The 16,010-nt window shown below is 35.7% G+C and overlaps 3 protein-coding genes across 3 annotated transcripts; all 3 read left to right on the top strand.

Moving 5' to 3' along the window:
- Nucleotides 1–1,818: 1,818 nt before the first annotated feature.
- LOC100264373 (stemmadenine O-acetyltransferase-like) lies at nucleotides 1,819–3,168 on the top strand. The gene has a single exon (XM_002284781.5). It carries the CDS (start codon nucleotides 1,819–1,821, stop codon nucleotides 3,166–3,168), a length of 1,350 nt encoding a protein of 449 aa, XP_002284817.3.
- Nucleotides 3,169–3,780: 612 nt separating this feature from the next.
- On the top strand, nucleotides 3,781–4,454 carry LOC100247271 (uncharacterized). The gene has a single exon (XM_002285878.5). The coding sequence runs from the start codon at nucleotides 3,819–3,821 to the stop codon at nucleotides 4,233–4,235; it is 417 nt and encodes a 138-aa protein (XP_002285914.2). The 5' UTR covers nucleotides 3,781–3,818; the 3' UTR covers nucleotides 4,236–4,454.
- Nucleotides 4,455–9,147: 4,693 nt separating this feature from the next.
- On the top strand, nucleotides 9,148–14,994 carry LOC100252389 (L-ascorbate oxidase homolog). The gene is made up of 8 exons (XM_002285877.5): nucleotides 9,148–9,572; nucleotides 9,703–9,812; nucleotides 11,101–11,371; nucleotides 12,805–12,907; nucleotides 13,229–13,574; nucleotides 13,713–14,078; nucleotides 14,227–14,305; nucleotides 14,481–14,994. The coding sequence occupies exons 1-8, from the start codon at nucleotides 9,435–9,437 to the stop codon at nucleotides 14,691–14,693; spliced, it is 1,626 nt and encodes a 541-aa protein (XP_002285913.1). The 5' UTR covers nucleotides 9,148–9,434; the 3' UTR covers nucleotides 14,694–14,994.
- Nucleotides 14,995–16,010: the final 1,016 nt, after the last annotated feature.

The raw sequence follows: 16,010 nt of genomic DNA on the forward strand, positions 1-16,010 counted from the left end.
CGCCTTAGTGAATACTTGCTACAATAAGAGTATATGAATAACCCTATATGCCCATGCATCTTCATTAAAAAATCTGAAACCGGATTTGCAATTATTGCAGTGTATGTTGATGACTTAAATCTTGTTGGAACTTCTGAAAAACTCACAAGAACAACAAATTACTTAAAAATGAATTTGAGATGAAAGATATTGGAAAAACAAAATTTTGTCTTGGCTTGTAGATCAAACATTTTCCAAATGGAGTTTTAGTACATCAATCAACATACATTAAGAAAGTTTGGAAGCGTTTTTATATGGATAAATCACATCCATTAAATTCTCTAATGATAGTTCATTCACTTGAAGTGAAAAAAGACCTTTTCGGTCCTAAAGAAGATAATGAAAAACTACTTGGTTTAGAAATACCATATTACAATATTATTGGTGCACCATTGAATCTTGCAAATTATACACGACCAGATATTGTATTCCTTGTTAATTTACTTGTGAGATATAGTTCTACACCAACTCAGAGACATTAGAATAAAGTCAATCATGTACTACAATAATATGGGTCTATGTTATTCTGAAGGATCAGAATCTTAATTGCTTGAATATGTAGATGCTAACTATTTCAGACCCCCACAAATCTCGATCTCAAATGAGATATGTATTTATATATGGTGGTATGACAATATCATGGAAATCAATCAAACAAATAACAAAAACATGATAACTACCCTCCATCAGAGGTAATGCTACTAAGTTAATAATGTAGCACGCATTGCATAGATTAAAAAATGATACATTAAGGGTGATAAAATTAAGCATATATCGCCCAAGTCTTTTACTTTTATTAACTCTAGAAGAGTGATGAAATTGCTATTCGATGAATAAGATCAAGTGACAATTTAGTAGATCTATTCACAAAGGCATTGTCAAATGCATTACTCAAGAAGCTCATTAGAATACGCCGACTCAAAGATCTCCATGTTGTGCTACTAGAGAAAATACAATCATGTCAATATGAGGGGAAACTAATTGATAAGAATATCACTATACTGCACTTTTTTTTTCCTTTGTCTAGGTTTTGTCTCATTGGGTTTTACTGAGAATGTTTTTAACGAGGTAGTTGTAGTAATCCAAAAGAATATTGTACTTTTTTTTTTTCTTTCACTAGGGTTTTTCCCATAGGGTTTTTCCTAATAAGGTTTGAATGAGACATTTTTTTTATCATCCACGGGGGAGTGTTATAAAATATGAGATCTTGTACCACTATGGTAACTTATGGATGATTATCCAAAAATATTTTGTGTAACTCCCTATAAAATGGAAGGACCCCTAATGAAATTCGATTGAGTTTTCTCATACATTCTGTTGTCTCTTTTTTGCTTTCTCTTTCTCTCACTTTGTTTTACATTAAAACTAATTTTATGATTTTTGAAATAAAATTTTAATTTTTAAATAATATATATATATATATATATTTAATTATTTTAAATTTTAATAATATATAAATTATATATTTATAACATTAAATTATGGTTCAACCGTCGGTCCACCAAGTTCACGGTTTTTGAAAACATTGATATTTGTTATAGAATTCTATTTTCTCATTTCATATTAACATATGTTAGTTTTTCCTCACTCAATCTCCTAATGTTTGCTGATATAGAAAGATAATTTAATGGATGGTATGACAACGATGCATCCTTTTGTTCCCCTTTGTGTATTGCTTTTCTATATTTTAAACAAACCTTACCAATTCCAAATCTTGCTCTTGGTATATAATAGGATTTATGGTATTCTCTGATTAATTACATATGTTTGTATATTGAGATGCCATCTCCTATGGAAGTTACAATCATCTCCAGAGAAACCATTAAGCCTTCTTCACCAACACCCCATCACCTCAGGGCCTTCAAGCTCTCCCTCTTGGATCAGCTCGTTCCTTGTTGCTACACCCAAGTCCTCCTTTTCTATCTCATCGACGGCTTCCATGGCCAATCAATCGAAACCTCCCATATCTCAACTAGGTTGAAGGATTCTCTATCTGAAACCCTAACTCACTTCTACCCTCTAGCTGGAAGCATCGGTGATGATGAACTTCAGATTGACTGTAATGATGAGGGTGTGCCTTACTTTGAAGCTAGAGTTGACTGCAACCTCTCAGAGTTTCTCCAAGAACCTGAGCTTGAGTTATTAAATCAATTTTTTCCTTGTGATCCTCTTAATACTCCTCCAATGGCTAAGCTTCATCTAGCTATGATCCAAGTTAACATCTTTAATCGTGGGGGAATCGCCATTGGTGTGTGCCTTTCTCATAAGATTGCCGATGGGGTCTCCATCAGTGCTTTTCTCAAAGCTTGGGCCGCAATCGCTCGGGGCTGTTTTGAGGAGTACCCCAGTTTTGAAGCAAAATCACTCTTCCCACAAAATGAATCACTCCCACAAGACTACTCCATGGTTCTAGGAAAATGCTTGATCAGAACAGGCAAATGTGTTACCAAGAGGGTTGTGTTTGATGCATCTGCCATAGCCGCCCTTAAAGCCAAAGCCTCTGTAGACTGCACCCGAGTCGAGGTGGTGTCCGCCTTCATATGGAAGCGTGCCATGGCCGCTGCCAAGCAAAAACTTGGATTCCAAAGGTCTTCCATACTCACCCACGCAGTGAACTTGAGGAAAAAAACCATCCTATCGTTGCCAGAATCCTCCATGGGAAACCTCTTCTGGATAGCAATCACAGAAGGCAGGGTTGATGATGAAGCTGAACTGGACCTCTTGGTTGATAAAACAAGAAAGGCTATATCAAAAATCAGCTGCGATTTTGCGAAGAAGCTACAGGGTGAAGAAGGCTTTGCAGTGGCTTTTGAACATGTTAAAGAGGTAAAAGCAGCGTTTGAGGAAGATGGAGTGGACTTCTATGGGTTCAGCAGTTGGTGCAAATTTGAAGTGTATGAGGGTGATTTTGGATGGGGAAGGCCTATATGGGTGAGTAGTTTCAGTGGAAAAGGATCAGTGTACAAGAATTTGATTTTTTTCATGGACACTAGATGTGGAAATGGGATTGAAGAATGGGTGACTTTGGATGAAGAGGAGTTGGGGATTTTGGAATGTGATCCTGAGTTTCTTTCATTTGGGTCCATGGATCCCAGTCCTTTGAAGTTGGCTCATTTTGGGCAAGTTTGATGGAGATTCTTCGTCTTCATTTCTTTGGGATTTCCAATAGACTCATAAATCCCTACTTTTGTTAAAAATAATGAGTCAATATTTCCGATTTGTTTAATGTATATTTAAGAATATCCTATTAATCATAAATTATTTTCCTTTTTTTTTTCATATCACCTTGTTTGTAAAAAAAAAAAAAAAAATCTAATTTAAATGAATTAGAAATTATATATTTAATACGGCTTAAAATAATATTAATTTGTATAATTCAATATAAAATTGTACAAAAATGTTTTTATTCCATAAGAAATTATATCTTAGGATCATATCCTATAAAAATTAATATATATTTTTTATCCTATCCAATTGAAAAAAACTTAGAATTCGTTTTATAATGATTTTAAAAAGCGTTTTTAATATTTTTAATACTTGAAAATTTTTATCATTCAAGCATTAAAAATATTAAAAAAGTTTTCTAAAATCACTTTTAAACGCGCTCTTGATACTGCTGATCCAGTCTGAAACAATTACTTTTGCAAGCTTTTTTTTTTTTTTTTTCCCCAAAAACAGAAAATGATAATCATCCATAAGAAGTAGCATTTATCTCCTAGGCCCAATCTGGCACTCAAATCGAATGACCCAACTGAAAGGCCCACTTTGAAAAAGATTTAATGGGGCTGACCAACACAAAACCTCGTAAGCCCATTACAAATCAGGCCATTGTACCATTCTCACACACTGTTTCACTAGCACCAATGGCTTCTTCTTCTTCTTCGAGCTCTGCCTCAAACTTCCAAAACCCTAACAAGAAGAAGACGCTAGGGTTAATTGCTAATGCATTGAAACGTAAAGACAGCTTCATACAGTTCTTCGCCATGTCTGGAATCTTTCTCCTCAGCCTCAGATCCCTCGGTCAGAAGTACCGCCTCAATGATCTTCAAGAAGATACTGCCTCTCTCAAAGAGGAACAGAAAGGGCTCCATGATCGCATGAATCACATCAAGCGCAGCCTCCTTCACGAAGCTTCTCTTGACTCCACCGGCCTCTTCGCTTCCCGGCTTCGCCTTCTCTTCGGTGACGACCAGTGAATCTGGTGAATTTTGTATTGCTTACGCTGTTTCTACTGTTCTGAATAAATCTTCTTTTGGTTTTTGTTTTTACAAGAAAGTTTACTGAGAAAACTAGAGTTTTTTTTTTAGTTTTCTACAGGAATTTATGTGGTTTTAGGAGAAAACTAGGGATTCTGTGACCTTTATTGGATGCTGTCATCTATAGTATTAAATGAGAAAATTCGGGGCTTCTGTTAATGTGTTCTCTGCTAAGGAATTTTTAACCCAGTTTAGAAGGTTGAATGCTTTCTCTACACGGGTTCTGATTTGCTCTTCTATTTGGTCTTTATGAGGAGTTTTGGGTTTTATATGTTTCAGGTTCTTGGATTACAATTTTCATGTAAAATTTTTGTTGTTTGATTCTGGTGACTTCTGAAGCGTTGGACATAATTTTTTCTGATAACAATATTGACAAAATTGAAAAGGATGAATAAATTGATTGTTTGAGGGATACATCTTTCCCCGGTGAATCTAGGGCTTCTAATTTTCTCGGAATTTTGATCTTTATAGAGATTTAGACTCCATTTGGCAGTTATAGTAACAATATTGACAAAAGAACACTTAGAAATTTTTTATTTTTTATCAAAAGCTAGAAAGGGTAGAAACGTTATCTAGAATCCCTAACAACAAGCTCTTAATTTTTATATTTTTTTGTATGGTTTTTGAAGTTTGATTTAACTAGAGTATGCTTGTTGTGCTTAACTCTATGAATAGTGTTTTAGTTGTTTCACGATTTGACATATAGAATGAATATATGCTGTTGATATTGTTCTTGGGAGATGAACTTGTGGTTTCTGTTCTTTGTTTTTATTTTTTTATTTTTTATTTTTGTGTGGATTGCATGTAAACATTGTTGGATATGTTTTGGTTCTAAAATAGACAGAGTTGCTAACTGCTAGTGTTTCTCTCCTTTCCCTCCATTCATTATCAGGTACCAAAACTAATTCACTTTACTAATAAAAGCTCAAAATATTTTCCTTCTCTGATTGTTTTGATTTCTTCGCTTTTTCTTTCAACTAAATTGTTGTGAGGTATGTTGCACTGTGAGTAGCATGAGAAAATCACCATCTTAAAATTAACGCCTTATGCTTATCACAGGCACAACACTGAAGAATACCCATACAAAGTTGTGAATCTTGAGACACTTTGATGAATAATATCTTTCATTATCTATCAAGATTTTGAAGTCTTGTTTCACCATAAATGTACTGACGAAAGGAATTTTGTTAATTTTTGCCCTTGAGGCCTGGCTCAAGTGCGAAGCAGTTGGGATGGGGGAAGTTCCAGATTTGAGCCCCAGTGGGAAAAGAAATGAAAAGAAAATGTTTACCTATTAAAACAAAAATGAATTTAGTTAGATTTTTCAGGATTTTTCTTAATGTCAGTTAAGAGTTTCTTGTGAGCCATTCTACCAATGAATATAAACAAACGTAGGGTTATTTTTTATGATTGTTTTTCTTGTTTATGAATACATCAAATTCAAGTTTATGACAAAATCAAGTTCTAATGCACATATTTGCACTACCTATTTCATGGACTCTTTTCTTAGCAGGGCATCTTGTTATAGGACTAGGAAAATGTTTAACTAAAGTTTACAGAAACTTTCTTGTAGTGAACATGGGTTTCCTTATACTTTGTTATACTAATCAACATTAAGATTTGGTGCATTTTGGTAAGATGCGATTTTCTTTTTTGACTTGGTGTCTGATCAGGTTTCACTTTATAATACTCCCTTTCATGTTTCAATTTTCTTCAAGATGTTTTGGACTGTCAAACTTTCCTATCATTTTCCTGTGTCTGGTTTCTATGACGGATATTTTCACATTTTCATTTCCCATCCTGGTAAATACCCTCTCCTTGTTCCATGGCTGTCTCCAGAGCCAAGATCGGGTTATTTATAGCATGTGCAATGTGCTGGAAAGAATTTTAAAAAATTTATTTGACGTTTGTTTGACACAGGTTTATTAGCAAGTGTGATATGCTGGAAAGAATTTAAAAATTTATTCGATGATTGGTTGACACGAGTTCATTGCCCCCAATTTGATGATTTGGATTGCCCCCTATTTGATGATTTGGATCGCCTCCTATTTGTTGATTATGATAGTAACCCTAGTGACCTTTTTTGGTCGGATCCTGCTTAAACTGGCAAATGGAGGCTGCATTCAAACCAAATTTATTTCCTCTTTCCTTAAAAGACTTTCTTCATATTTGAAGTTGAAAGCTAGCTTATTTATATGTGTCCATGCTTTTTGGTCGTGGACCTATGCTTTTATCGCTCTCCATGGTGATGGCATTGAAAGTCTACTTTTACCCAAAATAACCAATGCGAAAAACAACTTCATAGTATGTGTATAGGCATATAGAAGGTGGATTTTTTTTACTTCCTATTATCCCTTCTTATTTCAACATGTGTATCCCACTTAAAGAGATATCAAAGCCACTCACAGGTACCCTCATGTTTTACATCCAATGCTCACTTCATCTTCTAGCTTCAAAGTAGAGTTCAACAAGTGAAAGGGGGTGATTAGTGATTATCCAGCGGGTCATCCACTCCAGAAGGAAAACTTTGAGAGACTTTATTAGACCGAGTGACAAACTTCAAAAATTTCACTAAACTTCTTATATTCTTGTTGCTAATCAGACAAAAGTATTCGGTTATTGGGGAAAAATCAATATACTTCTAATGTCAAATCAGGATCAACTAGGATAGAAATAAAGCATTGGGTCGAACTCTTCTTTGGTGTCAAGGTAATAACTATGAATAGTCATCGACTCCCGGGAAAGGGTAGAAGAATGGGACCTATTATGGGACATACAATGCATTACAGACGTATGATCATTACGTTTCAATCGGGTTATTCTATTCCACCTCTTAGAAAAGAACTTAAATCAGCTTTGTAATTGTTTATTTATCCATATTTGGTTTTTCTTCTTTCATTTTTCCTCTTGTTCTTTAATTTTGGCGTTTTTTATAGTTCCAAGTTATCTGATATTCTGAATTACGCCAGTAATTAAAAATAAAATATAAAATCCTCCCTTCACTGTTTGCAATATATATGTATATAATTTCAAGTCTCAAGTCTGAGATGAATGATATAGGACCAGAACATTGGAAATTGAACTTCCGTGTTGAACATGGTTCTTAAAATTTAGCTAAATGCTTGTGAATATCTGGTAAAAATACCCCGAACTTGAGTTGGATCAATATTTGGGGTGGATAGATTTTGAACATTTAACTCTACGGTAGATTCTCCAAATTCAGACAGAAAACATTGTTCTTTTGTCTCAAATCTAGACCATGCCGCATTCCTAAATCCATGATTTCAAACTTTGAATAAACACACTCTAGCTTTTTGTCGGCGGGTCACAAGGAATCTGCATGTACAAAAACAAAACAGCTGGTTAGGATTGAGAAATGAGGTTAAAACCTTGGATAACTTTTACCAGATAGGACGGTCACATTACCAGTAACTCTCCAAAGTTCACACTTTTACTTGACATGCCTACCATACTGTGTGTTCATGCTTGATTGAAGATGATGAAAGTAGATTGATGTGGATGTCTACACTCTCGTATCATGCGTGTGTGTGATTCTGATTTGTTTAGGTGTAACAGTGCCCACCGATTGCGCTTGTTGGGTCCCATTCACCCTCCACTTTGTTCATTGTTAGCTCTTTCCTCCTAACACCACGACACATAATATCATGCGCCTTGTTTGGTTTCGAGGTTGCATATTTCAAATTCAATTTTATAGCGCTATCATTATTATTATTATTATTATTATGGGCGGGGAAACTCTTGGATTTGCCTTTTGGTTTAATGGCCCTATAATTTAAAGATTAGTGAATTAAGATTTTAAATTTAGTGATATGAGTGTGTTTTATTTCTATTTTTTTGGCGCAATGATTGCACATGGGGCTGCCCACGCGTTTATCCAGTTGGGGTACACTCATTGTGTTGCCTAAACCTCATGATTGAGTTAAGCCGATTTGTTTTTGTTTCTCTTCTTTTCTAATAAAGAGTATTGGCCATGTAACAAATATGATCACATATTTTCTTAGCCTGGAAATTATTTTACTTTTGAAAGAAAAATCCATTTCAGCTTCACCTTTATTCCTTTAATGGTTAAATAATTGGAAGCAGCATTAGACACTTGGTTTCTAGTTATTTCCATTTAGTTAAAAAAAAAAAAAAACTTCAACTCAACACTTCATGTTTGAAGTAAAGTTAAAGCAAAGTTAAAAGTGGTAATAATTCCATCAATATATAAACAAATCTAAATGGGTCTGTGGGACCCTTGTTATATAGTTGTGATTGATGAAGTCTTTAGTCCTTCATTATTATGTTTGGTTTATGCTTTTACTTTAGTTTGTGTAGGTGAAATTGCTGGATAAACGTGGCTGACCAAAACGAAAGTCTATGTTTGACCTCCTAATTCTATATAAGTGCTGAATTGGATACATATATACTCATACTATCTCATTCACACCCACCATCGCTTTATCTTCATTCTTCTACTTTAAATCATTTCCCCCCCTTCAAAACTATATAATGGTCAAAAGTTGAGGCTCGTCACTCCACCGGGCTATATATACGTATGAGCTTGACCATGTGTTTAGCCTTCATTGATGTGACAAAAGGGGTTTATAGAAAAATGTTTTTCCCAAAATTATAGGAAAAAATGGGAATTTGTTATTTATATGAAATCTTGTTTTGAAAAGTAAATACGTGGTGAAATGTTTCAAAAAAAATACCCAAGGGGAGGAAGAAGCCATGCACGTGGGAGACTAAAAGTTGGAACAGGAACAGGAACAGAAGCTCCAAACATGATATTGGATTATTCCAAAGAAAAAAAGTAAGGAAAAGGCAGGAATGAGGGTCCCTTCGTCTTCACTCGCCACATGCAGATTTGGAGGAAAAAATAAACATGAGCATGTGAGAATCAGACACGGTAACAATAGCCCGTCATGCCCCTTGGACCCCACCACCGACACCCACTTCTCCAATTCTCCTCCCCTTTCCTTCCCTTTTTCTCCTTATTTTCCCTCCATTTCCCTCTCACTATCTTCCTCTGTACCGCACTTTAAATATACACCATCCGTCCTCATTCACTACCCTTCTTTCTCCTTTAAAATCCTCTCCCACTTGCAACTCCCCACCATCACCATCGCTCAAGAAATGGCCCTGAATTCTTTCCGGGCCTTTCTATCTATCTTTTCTCTCCTCTTCACCATTGTCGCCGCTGAAGATCCCTACAGATTCTTCACCTGGAATGTCACATTCGGCGACATTTATCCTCTTGGTGTTCGTCAACAGGTCTGTTATCTAAATTTGCTTCTTTTTTTGCGTAAGAATCAGCTGGATTGATGGTACATTTACCTAGATTCTGTTGATCTTGTTCCTGATTCACATCAAAACCAACAAGTTCATGGCTGATCTGTTGTAGGGAATCTTGATCAATGGCCAATTCCCAGGTCCTGATATCTACTCCGTTACCAACGATAATCTCATTATCAACGTCTACAACAGCTTGACTGAGCCTTTTCTACTCTCCTGGTAAGCTTTCTTTTTCCCCTTTTCACCCTGCCTAAGTTATCGGAAAAATGCTGTGGCCAGTTGCCGGACTACTCCTAGTCTTCCCGCCTAAAAGCGCGTGGAAGCAATAAAAACAATGATCTGGCCACAGCTATTCCCAATTTTCCTAGAATGAAGAATCTTCAGATTTCTGATTCTGAGAATGACTGGTTGCTTTAGTACTTCTCTGGTTTTTTTCTCGGCAAATGTGAATACTACTCTTAACATTTCCATGTGCCGAACCTTGTTTCACATCCACCTAATGTGATGTGTTTGGTTCTTTTCTCGTTAAATTCTGTACCCAATCTTCACATGAATATACAATAGGATAAATAAAAATCGGCTAATCTAGATTTACTGTAAGGCGTTTTTTCAACTTTTTGATTAGTTTTTGACACATTAGCCTGGTGTTTGTTCTTGTTCACAGTCAAGCCACCATTGATGACTAATAAGTAAATAGCCATTCTGTATAAAGAAAAAGAAAGCAACTTCTAACAGCGATTGATAATGGCAATGTATAAGAAACACACATTAAATGGCTTGTGGAGCTTACCCTTTTTTTTTTCTCTTTTTATTCTTTCAAGATGTATGGCTAGAATCCTAAATATTTGTGAAAAGGAATTTACTTTATTAAGGCAGAGGATTAGCAATTAGTGGGTCCGTTTACTGATTTAGTTAAACCCCTACTTAGAAATTTAGTTGAACTCTGCATCATCATACTTTTGCCATTCAACTAACGAAAATATTCGACATCATTAGTTTCTCTTGTATATGCCACCTCATTTAACTCACTAACTCAGTGAGTTAATAGATGAAGTTCTTTACAATATATATATATTTTGGAAAGATTGGATCATCTTATTTATGTTAAATAAGAGAGAAATGGGATGATAAATGTGTCTTTCTATTAGTTTTATTATTATTATTATTATTAAACACAGTGATGAAGGTGGGTTTTAAACCAGGAATCATTTAGCTTATATTTGTAAATGAATTTGAGGGTAACTTAATAAATTATGAGCAAGTAATGGAATTCATTATTTTAAAAATCATTTATAATTAATTTTTTTAGTATTTATGAATTATTGATGGTCTGGTGCGGCTGAGGGGAAATCAATCCAGCTGCTTCACAATAAAATTTGACTTGTCAGCTGTCAGCGTCCAACAGAGGGTGTCATAAAACAGGAAGGAGAATAAAAAAATATTAATTTAAATTAGATAATTAATTAGAGATTTTTATTGAAATATATGTATATTTCATAAAATGCAGGAGTGGCGTTCAACAGAGGAGGAACTCGTACGAAGATGGTGTGTACGGAACGACATGCCCAATCCCTCCGGGGAGGAACTTCACCTACATTCTCCAAGTGAAGGACCAAATCGGAAGCTTCTTCTACTTCCCTTCTCTTGATTTCCACAAGGCCGCCGGCGGTTTCGGCGGCATCCGAATCCTCAGCCGCCCTAGAATCCCTGTCCCCTTCCCCGATCCCGCCGGCGACATCACCGTCCTCATCGGAGATTGGTACAAAGCAAATCACACGGTACTCATTCTTGCTCTACTCTCTCTTTTCAATTTCTAAAGCCAAATGTTGTTTTTTAAAATAATTTTAAAAATAGTTTTTGTCTGTAGTTTTTTTTAAACGGTTTTATAATGTTGGTAGAATAAAAGTTTGATTGTAAATCTAAATAATTTTTAAAAATAAATAAAAAAATTAAAATATATTTTAAAAATTCAAAACAAAAAATAAAAATATTTTTTTATTATCAAATGGATTTTCAGTGTTTTTTTATTTTGAAAAACAAAAAATAATTCTAAAAAACCGTTCCCAAATTGTCCTAAAAGTAATTAACGATTTCCTGATTGGTTATTAAATATAAAAAATAACCATATTTTTAGTTTTTAAGAAATTACATTATTAAATTAAAGTGACGGTGGGATGACAAGAATTATTTATATTATTATTATTATTTTTGCTTTTGTCTGATTCCTCTCTAATTAATCTCACTTACAATAAAACAAATTGAAGGCTCGTGAACAACTTAAAAGTAAAATAATTTTAATTTTATCATTTAAAGTATTTTTCCGCGGTATAATAGAAGTGGGGTCAGGAGTGTTAATTATATATATATATATTGTTTTTCTCTTTTTTTCTTTTTTGGGAATTGGGACGCTGTGTTAGTAGTGTCGGCAACATATGGGGGTTTGTTAAGTGATAATAAACGTATTGACTTTTTGACGCCAGTACTCTTGCCAGCTGGATCTCTTAATGGGTTGGGGCCAAACGACCTTTTTCAAAATGATTAGAATTGTAGGGCAGGGACAGCTCATTTGGACTGCCAACAAAAATGGTAGCACTAATGATTGATTAATTTCACCATTTTTCACATGGTGGGTTCACTTCACTGCTGAAAATATTTTATCACAAGGAGAGGATATTCCCTCTAAAATATTTCAAAATTATCGACTAATTTGATATAAAAATTATAAAATTATGTACCATTAAATTCAATAAAATGTAACTTCTGAAAAGTGAATTCGCATGCCTTTTTGCAGAGACTGGGCCACCAATGTACCCTTGCTGGTAGACCCAATTGACAATTGGTGAATCCTAGCCAATGATATTAAATAAAAACAAACAAAGAAACAAATGGAATTTTTTGTTTTTGTTTTTTTTTTCTCAATGTGCTAACTGGGTCCTGGTGGGCTTATCGGCTAGTGCTTTTTTCAAGTCATGCATGTGCATTAAATAATTATTATTTTTTTTAAAAAGGACGAATTTATTGGTTAGCTTTATTCAGTCTGGAATGTATGGGGTTTGGTGAAGGCCCATCAATAGAACAGAGATGGGTAATTTGGTCACTGTACTGGACATGTATGTATGCGTATGGGGTCCCCTTACATTCAAGTTTACAGCTGGTCCTCACTTATCAATTTGGTACTGACCCATTAATGGGCATTGTGTGTGCTTTATAGACACTGAAGGCCATTCTAGACCGGGGTAAGAAGCTTCATTTTCCAGATGGGATCCTCATCAACGGCCGTGGTCCCAATGGAGTCTCTTTCACTGTGGAGCAAGGTGATCCATTACTATGTTACATTTATCTGCAATCAGTTGTGTGTGTGTATACATGATCTTATAATTCTCAGTCATATCTCACATATATATATATATATATACTTTAAATCTGGATTTCGTTTGGACTGAAGATTTAATTATTTGTTTACTTTTATTCTGTTTAACTCAAAATGGGGAAAGCAAGGAATGGGTAATCCCATCCTATGGTTGCATTAGGGTGTGGTGAGGGAGAAAAGTTTCAAATGATGAGGTGGTTTGAGATTCTATTTGTATATTGAATTCTTGGCTGATACTGTACATATGGTGCGTTACCAAATACAGGAAAAACATACAGGTTCAGGATATCAAATGTTGGGCTGCAAAATTCACTCAACTTCCGGATTCAAGATCACAAGATGGTGTTGGTTGAAGTGGAGGGAACACATACTCTCCAAACTACCTATTCCTCCCTTGATGTTCATGTTGGACAGTCCTACTCTGTGCTAGTGACTGCTGATCAGCCTGCCCAGGACTTCTACATTGTGGTCTCAACACGGTTCACCTCTCAGGTCCTCACCACCACCGGTATTCTCCGATACAGCAACTCTGCTGGTCCAGTCTCAGGCCCACCCCCAGGTGGACCCACCATCCAAATTGACTGGTCCCTTAACCAGGCTCGCTCTATCAGGTATGTAGTTCTTGCCGATTATTAATGCTCTCCTTTAATAGTGAAGTTTCCCTCTAGGCAAACAGGGTCGTCTGGGGTCACCTAATTCAGGCACCACTTTATGACAAATGTAATTATCTAAATTATGTGTCATTTCAGGACTAATCTTACAGCAAGTGGACCAAGGCCTAACCCACAAGGCTCTTACCACTATGGTATGATCACCACCTCCAGAACAATCAGGCTTGCAAGCTCTGCTGGTCAGGTCAATGGCAAGCAAAGATATGCTGTTAATAGTGTATCCTATGTCCCAGGGGACACACCCCTAAAAGTTGCAGACTTCTTCAAGATTGGAGGAGTTTTCCGTGTTGGAAGCATATCAGACAATCCTACTGGGGGAGGAGTATACCTTGATACTTCAGTTATGGGAGCTGACTTCAGAGCATTCGTAGAAATTGTGTTTGAAAATCCTGAGGACATCATACAGAGCTGGCACATCGATGGCTACTCTTTCTTTGTAGTCGGGTAAGACCATGAGTCATTCTTCAAACACCTTGTTAACTCTGTCCTGACCAATTTTTCTGTTGAAATCTTACTGTCAGTTCAGTCTATTCATCAACTGTTCATCGCATTGTGACTCCCTTTTAATATATATGAATGCTTTGAAATGCAGAATGGATGGAGGATTGTGGACAGCAAATAGTAGGAACCAGTACAATCTCCGTGATGCAGTTGCCCGTTCCACTACTCAGGTGATGAAATAAGCTCAATCCTCCTGTTGCTTTTCACATCATTACTCCAATTAGAGTGTTTTTCCTCAAATGAAAGATTCTCTCAAAACTAAAAATGGAGAGAAAGAAACATGTTTGCTTGAAAATCAAAGTGAAGATGAGCAAGAACTAAATGCTTGATGGTGGATGAGTGCAGGTATATCCCAAGTCATGGACTGCAATTTACGTGGCACTCGATAATGTGGGAATGTGGAACGTGAGGTCTGAGTTCTGGGCAAGGCAATACCTAGGACAACAATTTTATCTACGGGTTTATTCGCCAGTAGAGTCTATCAGGGATGAATTCCCAATTCCAAAGAATGCACTGCTTTGTGGTAAGGCAAGTGGTCGACGAACAAGGCCCCTCTAAGAGCCAGCGGCAAGCCACCAAAGCTCTGGAAGTGTTAGGGGAAACCTGTCTGGCATAGGAGGATTATTAAGAGTAGAGATATGCATATAATCTTTATGCGTGGGAGTTTAAATGACCTCAGCTCGAGGTCACATTCTTTTTTAACTAAAGGTTGTATTTTGTTTTGTTACTATTTATGTATTATGCCATTTTATAAAGAGAGGTGGTTAAAACTTATTAAATATCCTCTATTTGTAACAGCAACTTTGTGTGTCTCTCTCTTTATAATAATATTAGGCAATTTACCTTGTTACCCGGAAAATATATGTATTCATTGCCACCTCAAAGTGCCCCTCTATTTCTAATGCATTCTTGGGAGTTGTAGGTTGTTTGAGACGCAAGCAATTTGGATCAAAGGCTTGTCCCACTTAAAAGACCGCATGTAATGCTGTTTTATCTTTCGGGTTCCCTATGGAGTCAACTTTGCTTTTACATATAATCTTGAAAGGGATCAGAATTTAGTACCGGTTACCAAAATACACCGTCAATCCAATGGAGTTACGTGTGTTTAATTCGGATCTCATTAGTTTCCATACAAAATTTATTGTTTTGCATTCATACGTAGTTTTATTATTTCGTAACATGATCTCATTGTTTTGTATTCTCAAGCTTTTGTACTTCAGTTTAACAATCTTTCAGACTTAAATTTTATACCTTTGTATGTTGTGTTTTTAGTTGTGAAGCGTCCTCGACTTCATAATAATGATAAGAATGCAAAGCAACATATATATACAATAATACAATGCAAATTATACATAAAAATAGCTTGCGTCCAACATGATTTCATTGAAAAACAAAGTTGAAAGTTGACATTTTTTTTTTTTTTTTAGCAGCTATACTCCTTTAACAATAAGAAACTACACTACACCTCATGAACAATTAAAAAAGCAGACGTCACAACTGCAATAGGCCTTGTACTCTTGTCCCCACACAAAAGCGACCAAACTGTATTGGAAGGCTTCAGGGTGTTTCACGCGTCATTTGATTTTCAATTAGAAGATAAGGTTATGCAACTTTCATTTGAAATTTCAAGTAGATGATTAGGTGATGAGCATAGGCAGGCAGTTGCATATTCACATCAATTACATCACCGATTATCGAATATTGTGACCTCTATCATTTGATCATATTAACTTCCATCATCTGGAACTGATCCTTTAATCTACATGGCAGCCACTCCTTTCTTTTAATCACCTAAACAGCTGTTTTATCCTATGCAATTACTCACACTTTTGTCACTTACATTACTTGATTAAAACGTAAAAATGGCTTCGAATT

The sequence above is a fragment of the Vitis vinifera genome, chromosome 18 (genome assembly GCF_030704535.1).
Source record: "Vitis vinifera cultivar Pinot Noir 40024 chromosome 18, ASM3070453v1".
Taxonomy (NCBI): Eukaryota; Viridiplantae; Streptophyta; class Magnoliopsida; order Vitales; family Vitaceae; genus Vitis; species Vitis vinifera.